This window comes from Pristis pectinata, chromosome 6, assembly GCF_009764475.1.
Source record: "Pristis pectinata isolate sPriPec2 chromosome 6, sPriPec2.1.pri, whole genome shotgun sequence".
Classification (NCBI taxonomy): domain Eukaryota; kingdom Metazoa; phylum Chordata; class Chondrichthyes; order Rhinopristiformes; family Pristidae; genus Pristis; species Pristis pectinata.
In genome coordinates, this window is record NC_067410.1 from 63,026,054 (window position 1) to 63,038,844 (window position 12,791).

At 39.4% G+C, this 12,791-nt stretch overlaps 1 protein-coding gene across 2 annotated transcripts in view; it reads right to left on the reverse strand.

Annotated features, from left to right (window-relative positions):
• LOC127571230 (presenilins-associated rhomboid-like protein, mitochondrial) overlaps positions 1 to 12,791 on the reverse strand; it is a 58,625-nt gene that overhangs the window by 32,117 nt on the left and 13,717 nt on the right. For both annotated transcript variants that reach the window (XM_052017423.1, XM_052017421.1), the window contains exons 3-4: positions 10,769 to 10,909; positions 4,248 to 4,296 (exon numbers count right to left, since the gene is read on the reverse strand). In XM_052017423.1, coding sequence (XP_051873383.1) covers positions 4,248 to 4,296; positions 10,769 to 10,909 — 190 coding nt within the window. The remainder of the gene's footprint in view (positions 1 to 4,247; positions 4,297 to 10,768; positions 10,910 to 12,791) is intronic.

Below are 12,791 nucleotides of genomic sequence, written 5' to 3' on the forward strand. Positions count from 1 at the left end.
GTGAATGCAAATGTGTCTGTATTGGATTACTTCCAGCCTTGTAAAGGAGAAAATACACACTATATTTAAATCTACTACCAATGGCATTTCTGGATGGAGACTTACTTAGTTAAAGCACAGAGAACAGGAAGACCTCAGGGCTCCTGTTCAATCAACATTAAATAAATTGGGGTCAGCAAGGCTCCATCACAAGGGTTCACCAATAAGCTGTTGCCAACTTGAAGACAGAGCAAAGAACCACAAGAACAAAGTTGCATTAGTTATCTGATGAATAGGAGAAATTAAACCAAACAGGAGTGAATCTCAGGAAAAACCAGTGTTAAACAAGATGGTGTCAGTGCCCCAACACTTTGCTCAATCATGTTGCACCTCACTTCCAATATATGTACTTGCTGTTGAACTGGAGCAAATATTCAGAACTAATGGGAAATTGTTCAAACGATGGCAACTAGGCTCCAGGACCAAGGACACCCAACCCTCAGTAATGATGCTGCACTACAAAGACAATGCTTATGTTTTCTACAAGCCCAGAGACCAAGCTCCAAGACATTTTTGACTCATTCGCCATAGCATGTGAAAGAAAAAGCCTCACACTCAATACCCACAACCCCTGCTGCACCACACTATACTTCAACAATAAAGATTCATGGCAAAACCCTGAAAGCGTGGACCATTTCTTATATCTCAGAAACCACCTCTCAGAAAGGCAGACATTGATGATTAAGTTTTACATCATCTTCAATGTGCAAACAAGCCTTTGGTAGATTGAGGAAAAAAATATATGAAGATCAAGATCTCAGACCTGGCACAAAGCTAATGGTCTTCTAGGAAGCAGTGATCCTGCCCTCCTACATGCTTCTGAGATCTACAGCAGACTTCTCAAGACGCTGGAAAAATATTACTGGAAGGATTAGCGTACTGTCAGCATCCTCTCCTTGACCAACATTCCCCCTCTATCCACATGGCCTGCCCACATAGTTTACATGCCACCACCAGACTGCTGAAACAGACATCCTATTTTAAGCTCCACCAAGGGAAAAGATTATTAAGTGGGGAAGAAGAAGACTTAAGGATATATACAAAACTTCCTTGAAGAAATGCAACATCCCCACTGGCTCCTGGAAACCCCTGGCCCACAACCACTCTAAGTGAGAAGATGCTTTCAGGATGAAATTGGAAACCTCAAAGCCATGCATCAGGAGCACACAAAGCCCTGCGTCAGTGGTGCAAGGACTGCCCCACTTCACAAACTATCAACCTATCTAGTTGAGTACCTCCTGTCCCCTGTTTGATAAGAGTCTGTGGTTCCCACATTGGCTTTATTAGCCACCTCAGAAGCTACAAAACCAGAGTGGAAAAAAGTGTAAGGAGTTTGTACGTTCTCCCCGTGTCTGTGGTTTCCTCCGGGTGTTCCGGTTTCCTCCCACGTTCCAAAGACATACAGGTTAGGAAGTTGTGGGCATGCTATGTTGGCGCCGGAAGCGTGGCAACACTTGCAGGCTGCCCCCAGAACACTACGCAAAAAAATGCATTTCACTGTGTGTTTCGATGTACATGTGACTAATAAAGATCTTATCTTATCATCCAGGATCTCAAGAGACTGCCTTTCACAGGTCAGGTAATGGATGAGGGTGGGGAAAGGAAAGAAAATGAATTTAGGGGAAAATATGTCCATAGTACGAAAAGAACAGGCTAACGCTCCACACTTTGTGGCTAGGCTGGAATTACAACTTACGAAGAAATGTCAGATTGAAAAAAAATTAAAAGGTTCTCTTTAAATTAATCTACAAGATTAGTGTTTTGACAAAGACCAACACAGGTTGCACAGTAGTTTCAATCACAACAGGTGAGCCTACAAAATCTGGACCCAAGGTTTCTCAGTTCACCTTCTCTCAACGTGGTAAAGTTCTCTGGGTTCTTGAAATACATCATCCACACCAATCTGCAGTGATGTGAATCATATCAGCAAAAACACCGACACCAAGAGGTATACTGCATAAGAAAGGGGCAGTGTGCACCCAGGAGAGGGTGAATAGCTGCCACTTCTAGGAAAATGAGGCAGATGTGCCAGAGGTGGAAGCAGATATAAGGCAGTGCCATAACGGTGAGTACAGTCAAGGCAGAGAGCTAAGAAAAGGGAGCATAACACTAAGTTTGGGAAGGATAAGACTTTACAGCATGGAAACTATGGGAATGCTCAAAATGAACAGAGAATTAAACTCAACTAGAGAGGACTCCTGCTGTTTCTGAGGTATTGCTGTTCAAATGTACAAAGAATACCAGAGAGCATCACAATACCCAAGCTCAACGGCAGGAATTTTGACTTAGGCCACTATGTCTGATGAGCTGATATTTCTTCCTTTTAAAATTAAGATTAGGGCAGGAAACGGAAGGGAAATAAGGAATGTTGATGAACAGAGACTTAGAAATCCAAGTCCATAGTTCCCTGAAAGTGGCAACACAGGTTGATAGGGTGTGAAGAAGGCATATGGCATGTTTGCCTTCATAGGTCAGGGTATAGAATACAACAGTTGGGATGTTGTGTTGCAACTGTACAAACCACCAGTTATGCTGCACTTGGAACATTGTTTGCAGTTCTGGCCACCACATTTTAGGAAGGATGTGATTGTGCTGGAGAGGGTGCAGGAGAGATTCAGGAGATTCACCAGGATGTTTTCTGGATTGGAAGACTTTAGTTATAAGGAGAGATTGAACAAGCTGGGCTTGTTTTCCCTGAGCAAAGGAAGCTGAAGGATGAACTGATAGAGGTAAATAAAATTATGAGACATAGATACAGTAGATATTTAGAATCTTTTTTCCCCATGGTTGGGGTATCAAGAACAAGAGGGCATAGGCTTAAGGTGAGAGGTAGGAGTTTTAAAGGGGACATTAGGAGTAATTTATTTTTTTTTTACACAGAGAGTGGTTGATATTTGGAATATCCTGCCAGAGGAAGTGGTGGAATCAGATACATTTACTATGTTTGAGAGGCATTTGGACAGACACCTAAATAGGCAAGGCATAAGGAAATAAGATTAGAGTAGTTGAGCAAAGAGGTTGGCATGGACGTGGTGGACCAAGGGGCCTGTACAACTCTATGAAAGATGTGCAAAAGGCAGCCAAATAGATACTGTCACCCAAATTAAAATCACCCCCAAACGTTTCTAATGGTGCAAATCTTGCTGGCTCTAACCCACCACCCAGAATCACTTGTTTCTCTGCACGCTCAAATCAAGCAACAAGGTATCAGCAGGAACAAGACCTCAGGTGGCACAATTCAAGAGGCATTAGCCCCAATTCCTGACAGGCTTTGACAGAAGGCAAAACTGGGGTGGGGTTTTGACTTCTGTCATTCATAAACATTTAAAAGACATTAAAGTTGAAGCAAACGATCTTTAAAAGAATAATTAAAACACTTAGAAATAATTAAAAACATTACACTAAAGTAAAATAGATTTTAAAAAATATACTTAACATCTCCTTTGCCTCCTAATCTTCATGCCCAGAATTCCCACTTAAATCAATAAAGCCTCCAATCCTACCTGGCATAAGATCTCAGTACAGACTCTCCAAAATAACGCCTGGGAATCCCAGCAAGATTTGCTATGCTGTTGGATTCCTGCTACCCCCAAAAGAACATAGAAATAGATGTCCATTATGTCTCATCAGCACATGCACAGAAGTCCAAAACTGGGACTTTAAAGGATAAAGTCAGGCCCATTATGATACATCTGTCCTATTAAATGAAACGGCTGGATGACAGTTTTGGATCATAGAGCACCACCTTGTGGTAGCAATAACACAGGATATGGTGATGTAATTTTCTATCATTCTCCAGATACCATGCTACAACAGCAACTAAATTTCATCATAATGCAATGAGAAGGCAGGACAACAGACATTAAGCTGAAAAGGGGGAAATCACCAATACTCTAAAACAAAACTGCCAGTTGACTTTTGTACTTAAGTTAGAAACATCTTTTTAGAGCAATCTTATTCTGTTCTTCCAAAATCCTTGACTTAAAGGGATACTATCATGCATGACTGGAATTCTAAAGAAACTGGAACAAAATTTCAAATGGTGCTGTTATAAGATGTATACAGAGGAAGGAAAACTCTTGAAGCATGTTTCGGTATCTTTGCTCAGATGGCTGAAGTGGACAGCTGTCCTGAGATAGAAAACTACCTCCTCAATATTCAACACTCTCTTGACCTTTCCATGTGCATCCAATGCATTTAACACAAACCTGTAACGGTCCGTTGCCCCTCAGTAAGACTGTTCCACCATAGGTTTACCTGAAACACATTAAGAATTGCTTCTGAAATAAATGCGAGCATACAAATTTCATTATTCCCATCCCTCTAACAGCACATCCTCCTGTAAAAGCTCATTTATCTAATACTCCAACTCATTCTTCAAATCCCTTTCCTCTCACTCAAAGCTCATTCTTGTAGCCCAACAGTCTCCAAGTACCTATTCATTCTGTAATATCCTAACCTGCTCAAAGTTCATTTCACTTGCACCTCAATTTTTCCAAAGCTCACCACCACTATTGCAACTTGTCTCAAAGGCCATTCTACTCACAAACTAACTCTCCAATCAAACCTCAACAGGACTTGTATCCTGGCTCTCCTAGTGGATCTCACTGTACTCTGACAATAAGTCTCTCATCGAACTTTATCCCGAGACCTAAATTTCTCAAAGCTCTTTACACCTGTAACCACTGCTCCTATCAAAGCTCACCCTTTCTCTCCTTTAACTCTCCCATTAAAACATACTGTACACACTGACATTCCTTTAATACTGAAAATATTCCAAGTTACTTTATACATAAATAAGTTAAACGTGGGCATAAATCCAAAGGAAATACAAGAAATTAAATTTAGAAAGATTTATTCCTCAATAATATTTTCTTTAATTCCCGTTTTTTTTTAAATCATATTAAATGTTACTTATTTTGTAAACAAATCCCTCTCTCCACTGTCACCCTCTTTCAACTGAAAGCATACAGAAAACAGCTGGTTTACATCTTGTACTGAAAAATAAAGTCTGCAGATACTGGAAATAAAAACAGAAAATGCTGGAAAAACTCAGCAAGTCAAGCAGCATCTGTAGAATGACCAACAGTTAACATTTCAGGTCGAAGTTCAGGTTCTGATGAAGGATCTTTGATCTGAAATGTTAACTGTTTCTCTTTCCATAGATGCTGTCTGAACTGCTGAGTTTTTCTAGCATTTTCTAATTTTATTTCATCTTATACTGGTATGCTGTAGCATCACAGTAATCAATTTCTATTTTAACTTCTAAATGTGACAACTCCAGTGAAATATTCCACTGAGATAATGACCCTAACAAGACTCACATTTTTCAGCATTGTCAGTTGTATATTTGATAGTGGTAACTCTCATTCTGAATTTACTTCAACTTGGAGCATAATTACTCCTGTTTTCCTTTTCAAAATATGTCACCTCATACCTACCTATATTGCATTCTACCTGCCATTGTTCAGCCCACAGCACCATTTTAGCCAGGTCCCTCTGTAATTCCCTTTCACATTAAGAGAATCAATTATATCTCCTATTTTGGTATTTGCAAATTTTTACACTGTCCCTGGTCGTTCCATATCCAAATAATTCATATGCGCAGTTTAGTGATAAGCAGACTACGTCAGGAAGAGAAAGCTTAAAGATATTGCTTCGGCAAAAAAAAAGTTCATCATGTAAAAATGGTAAAAAGCTATTTACCACAAGGCCATAAATGGTTAAGAGATTTTCTTCCCTCAGTGAGGAGGCATTCATAACCCAAAATAAAAGGGGTTCATAGTTGCAAGTGGGCTTGCCAAGGTTCAAAACATTTTGAAAAGGCAAACAAAATGTGTGGGGCGAGGGGGAGAGAGGTTTAAAATTAAAGGATGATAGAATGACAGTAGTCAGTTGTGATTTAAGTTCTGGGGTTCAGGAATCAGTTTGGGCAGATAACAGCAGTGGCTGTAGTTTACATCTTTAAACTGTTACTACATCAAAGGATATAGCATCGACCAAAAAATAACAAGCATAACGCAGTAATTGGAGGACATGCTTGCCTTCATCAAAGAGTATTAGCTAATGAGAGGTTGGGAAAAGCTTGGTTTATTTTCTCTGGAGCATTGGAAGCTGAGGAGTGACCTGATAGAAGTATATAAAATTACGAGAGGCATAGACAGGGTATACGTAGCAATACGTGGCAAGTTTTTGTTTTAAACATAGAATGTTAGGTGCTTGGAACGTGCTGCCATGGAAGTGGTGAAAGCAGATAAGAGGCATTTAGATATGCACACAAACAGGCTGGGAAATGAGGGATATAGACCAGACGCAGGCAGATGGGATTAGTTTAATTTAGCATCATGGTTGGCACAGACATCATGGTCCAAAGAGCCTGTTCCTGTGCTGTATTGTTCTACGTTCTGAGATTAATTTTCATAAAACTGAACAAATCATAACAGCAAGAATAATCTAGTAGATATTTATAGAATCCATTTAACAGCTTCCTTGAACAATATCTAGAATCACCAACTAGGGAATTGGCTATTTTAGACCTGTTCTTGGGTACTGATTAATATTCTAATTAGTATTCTCATAGTCAAGGAGTAATTTAAAAATAATGGATGACAAAAGTAGTGGTAAAAAGGAAAGAACTGAACCTGAAAATCAACAAGTTGAAAACTAAACCAGCAAGAAGTAAGCACAAAATGAAAGGTAAATGTGAATTCCTCTGTGACTGAAATAGAAAATAATGTGATGAAAATAAAAAAATTGCTGAGATATTAAACAAATCTTGCATCTCTCTTATAGCAGAGGGCAGAAAAGCATTCTATATGTAGCTGGGAATTAACAAGCTAATAAGACTAAGGAAATCAAAATAATTAACCAGTAATTCTTTACTGGTTAATTATTTTAAGTACCAGAAAAACTAGTAAGATTAGGAAAAAACTTGATTCTTCACCTCATGCCTGCATCTACACTTGCAAAGGTAGAGGCTTGAGAGGAAGTGGATGATTTGATTGGGATGTACCAAAATGTAGTACCATTAGATTCTACGAGCATTTACGAGAATGTTGCCAGGACACAAGGTTTTGAGTGATAGGGAGTGGTTGGGCAGGCTAGGACTTTATTCCTTGGAATGTAGGAACCTGAGGGTGACCTTATAGAGGTGTATAAAATCATGAGGGGCACAGATAGGGTGAATGCACAAAGTCTTTTTGCCAGGGAAAGGGAACCAAAAACTAGAGGGCATGGGTTTAAGGTGAGAGGTGAAAGATTTGAAAGGGACCCGAGGAGCAACTTCTTCATGCAGAGGCTAGTGCATACATAGAACAAGCTTCAGATAAAAGTAGTCGAGGCAATTAAAATAACAACATTAAAAGACATTTGGATAAGTACATGGATAGGAAACGTTTAGAAGGATATTGGCCAAACATAGGCAAATGGGAATGATTTAGCTGGGCACCTTGGTCAGCATGGACGAGTTGAACCGAAGGGCCTGTTTCCATGCTGTTAAATGAGATAAGAACTTGTTGGGTTAGGGGCAGTATTTTATCATGCGCTGATGACGAGACAGAAACAGTGTATAATAAATGGATCATTTTCAAATTAGCAGACTATAATTAGTGACATACTGCAAGGATCAGTGTTTGGACCTCAGTTATTTACAAACAATTTAAATGATGAGATTGAACATATAATATCAAAGTCTGTTGACTGTATAAAGCTGCGGCTAATTATTTGCCAGTGGACAAGAAGGTGCCAATGGAGTAGTAATATAGGTAGATGGGAAGTTACTCACTTTGGTACGAATTATAGAAAAATAAAGGATTTTTTAAGTGAAGAACAACTAATAATTGTTCACAAAACTTTACATTTAAAACACAAAGTTAGTATGCAAGTTCATTTCAAATTAGTATCTGCAGTCAATTAGAAAGGCACATGGCATGTTGATCTTTATTGTAAATTGATTATAATACAATAAAAAGATCAGAATCAAATTTATTATCACTGACATATGTGAAATTTGCAGCAATACAGTGCAAAGACAAAAATCTATAAATTACAAAATAAGTGGTGCAAGACAAAAGGAATAATGATGTAGTATTCATGGGTTCATGGATCATTCAGAAATCCGATGGCAGAGGGGACGAAGCTATTCCTAAATCATCAAGAGTGGGTCTTCAGACTCCTGTACCTTCTCCCTGATGGTAGTAATGAGAAGAGGGCATGTCCCGGATGGTAATGATGGATGGTGCCTTCTTGAGGGACTGTCTCTGAAGATGTCATCGATGGTGGGAAGGGTGCTAGAACTGTTATGTTGAAAGCATACCTGGAGCACAATTCTTCAGGCAGGATATATTTGCCTTTTCTAGATCCCTAGGAATAAGAGGGCTATGAAGACTGAGTAGAATGGGTCTATGCTCTCTGGAGTTCTAAAAGAGAGGAGTCTGAAGGACATGTTAACATGTTGCACCCTTTGGCTAAAGAGTCTGAAACTACAGTGCACAATCTCAGGAAAAGAGGTTGGACATTTATGACTAAGGTTACTTAGTGAGTTGTGCACCTTTAACTCACAAGATTGTGGATGTTTTATCATTGAGTTCATTCAAGGTTGAGCTTGATAAATTTTTGGAATCTGAGGAATCAAGATATATGTGTGTGTGTGTGTGTGTGTGTGTGTGTGTGTGTGTGTGTGTGTGTGTGTGTGTGTGTGTGTGTGTGTGTGTGTGTGTGTGTGTGTGTGTGTGTGTGTGTGTGTGTGTGTGTGTGTGTGTGTGTGTGTGTATAAATATATAGACAGACACACATACATACATACATACACAGTGGCATGCAAAAGTTTGGGCACCCCAGTCAAAATTTCTGTTACTGTGAATAGTTAAGTGAGTAGAAGATGAACTGATCTCTAAAAGTCATAAAGTTAAAGATGAAACATTCTTTTCAACAATTTAAGCAAGATTAGTGTATTACTTTTGTACAATTTTAGAGTGAAAAAAAGGAAAGGAGGACCATGCAAATATTTGGGCACCCCAAGAGATTTGAGCTCTCAAATAACTTTTACCAAAGTCTCAGACCTTCATTAGCTTGTTCACAGTCATTGTTAGGAAAGGCCAGGTGATGCAAATTTCAAAGCTTTATAAATACCCTGACTCCTCAAACTTTGTCCCAACAATCAGCAGCCATGGGCTCCTCTAAGCAGCTGCCTAGCACTATGAAAATTAAAAGAAATGATGCTCACAAAGCAGTAGAAGCCTATAAGAAGATAGCAAAGTATTTTCAGGTAGCCGTTTCCTCAGTTCGTAATTTAATAAAGAAATGGCAGTTAACAGGAACGGCGGAGGTCAAGTTGAGGTCTGGAAGACCAAGAAAACTTTCCGAGAGAACTGCTCGTAGGTTTGACTGCAAAAGACCTTCAGGAAGACTTAGACTCTGGAGTGGTGGTGCACTGTGCTACTATGCAGCAACACCTGCACAAGTAAGACCTTCATGGAAGAGTCATCAGAACAAAACCTTTCCTGCGTCCTCACCACAAAATTCAGCGTCAGAAGTTTGCAAAGGAACATCTAAACAAGCCTGATGCACTTTGGCAACAAGTCCTGTGGACTGATGAAGTTAAAATAGAACTTTTTGGCGCAATGAGCAAAGGTATGTTTGGAGAAAAAAGGGTGCATAATTTCATGAAAAGAACACCTCTCCAACTGTTAAGCATGGGGGTGGATCGATCATGCTTTGGGCTTGTGTTGCAGCCAGCGGCACGGGGAACATTTCACTGGTAGAGGGAAGAATGAATTCAATTAGGTACCAGCAAATTCTGGAAGCAAACATCACATCGTCTACATAAAAAAAAAGCTGAAGGTGAAAAAAGGATGGCTTCTATAACAGGATAACGATCCTAAAAACACCTCAAAATCCACAATGGACTACCTCAAGAGGCACGAGCTGAAGGTTTTGCCATGGCCCTCACTGTCCCCCAACCTAAACATCATCAAAAACCGGTGGCCAAATGGAAGAACAAACTTGGGGAGACACAAGGCTTTCTCCTGCTCTAATGTTCACTATGGAAGACTGTGCCGTCAGTACCAAGACCCCAACTTCTAGAATTCCTTCTCTAAACTTATCCATACCCCTTTCTTGGTCCAAGAAGTTTCTTAGATTTGACTTCAATCTGCCCTATAATCTCTTCATATGGCCCATCGCCAGAATTTGTTTGATAATTTTGCTATGAAGTGCCTTGCAACATTAGGTGCTACAAAAATATTTGTTGCTATTTTTGTTTAAATTAATTCATGGGACATGAGCATTGCTGACAGAGCCTACATTTACTGCTCATCTTGAACAATTCATAACTGAGTGGCTTTCTTAGCGGTTTTACAGTGCAGGTAAATGGCACCTATATTGATACAAATCTGAGGTTACATAATAGGCAGATTGCAGAAGAGTATTAGGTTTCCTTCCTTAAAGTAAATCAGCTGGATTTTTGCAACCAGGAAGCATTCTAGGACTAGCATTTGATTCCAGATTTAATTAATTAACAAACTCTCCCTCTTTCATATGATTATAATTTCCTATGCATATTTATTTAAATACATAGACTGAAAACATGAACAGAATTATGTGAAGCTCCCCAACTCTTTGAACATATCCAAGAAATAAAATATAAGTAAATATTGATTAATAGCTTATAATTTAAAAGAAGCTGAAAAAAATAAGACTGCATGCAGTGAACATTTCAAGAATCATTTACCTGCTTCCTGATGTCTCCTGCTTTAGGTGGTTGATGTTTTTCTAACCAATCCAATCGCAGGTCGTTGAAGTAACTTTGAACTCTGGATTTGAGGGTTTCATACTGCCAAATGGCTGCCACTCCAAATGTGGTACCTGTGAACTATATAAACTAGTGCTCAGTGTCCATCTGAAAACTGAGTTTTATATATAGCATTACTAATATTTAAGCAAGTCTCGTCTCCCATTTGGTGTAATGTTGATAATATCCATGAAATGATATTATCTACTGGGCAATTCACCATGCACATGAAACTAGGCAAGAGGGAAAATAATATAGACAAGCAAATTTCTACATAATCTACAGATACAGAGGAACTTTTGTGTGTGTGTGTGTGTGTGTGTGTGTGTGTGTGTGTGTGTGTGTGTGTGTGTGTGTGTGTGTTTGCGCGCACATAATCTTCGAAAGTGATAGTGCTTGTTGAGAGAGTGCTCAATACATCTGCAAATCAGTAAACTTAATCCTTCATACCCAAATCTAAGGCAATAATATATTTCAAAAAAAGCAGTGTTACCACCACTGGCCCCGGGGGAACAACAATGTATGAATTCTCAAACTACCTTAAACTGCTTCCTGCCTTTCAGCAAACCTTCTATCAACGCTGCTGCTGACCTTTATATACTACACGTCAAAGATCAGCAAGGTCTGCACTGACAACAATTCAAGGACCAGAAAAAAAATTTAAAATTTTGAGCAAAAGATGCAAGGGTACCTGACAGGAAACAAAAACTTCTATTTACAAGAGAGTAACTATAATTCGGAACTCATTGTCTGTAGGGCTAATAGAAACAGAATAAAACTGACTGGATTGATCTACCAGGAGACCATATAGACTCAAGGTCAAAAAATGTCTCCATGTTTGGCTGCCTACAGAAATTCATCTATTTTAGGTTTGCTCCACGATGTCATGCAAACTATGATACTAACTAATGGGTCTACAACAGAGCCAATCTCAGCTAAACCCAGTGTCAAATAAAGACATGTCATTGCCCTGATACTTTTTCCAACCTTTTTCCCACAACTCTGCATCTAACTTCTAACAAATTTCCCATGGGAGAGGAGCTAATCTTCAGAACGAATGGGGAAACCATCTAAGCATTTGCCGATTTGTTCACAAAAGCATTTGAGAGGGTGGGTCTTTACTCAACATTCACAATACACAGATCCCCCTACCAAAACCTGCCCCCATTGCACCACACTGCCCAACAATAAAGGTTCACAGCAAGCTCCAGAAAACATGGATCACTTCCCAAACATCAGTGAAGACAGATATCAATGATGAAACACACCAGCACCTTCAAGGTGCCAGAACATCCTTTGATCAAATGAGGAGAATGGTACTTGAAAATCCTATATGGACTCCTATATGCCTGTCAACAAAGCCCTAGTTACACAATGGGCTATCTTAGGCAAGTCACCACATTCACATGAATTCCAAAATAGACACTGTGTTCTGAACTCTGCCATGGGAAGAGATTACCAGGAGGACAAAGGAAAAGGTTCAAGGATGTACTCAAGGGCTCCCACTGATTCCTGGGAAACTCCAGCCAATGACTATGAAAAATGGAGGAGTGTATAGGGAAATAACAAAAATACTATCCAAAAACTGATAAATCCCAAGGACCCAATGATCTACATCCCAGAGTTTTGAAAGAAGTGACTGTGGTGATAGTGGATGCTTTGGTTATCATCTTCCAAAATTCTATGTATCTTGAATGGTTCCTGTGGATTGCAGGGTAGCAAATATGACTCTACTATTTAAGAAAAGAGCAGTTTAGACAAAAGAATTAAAGAGTAATGCTTATTTGCCTGTGAGGAGTTTGTACCTTCTCCAGGGTTCCCTCTGGTTTCCTCATACTTCCCAGACATACTGGTAGGCTAATTAGCTACTGTGAATTATCCTTTAATGTAGGTAAATGGCAAAAGAACCAAAGGGGAATTGATGGCCATGTGACAAAGCTGGGGGCGGGGTAGTAGTAGAAGG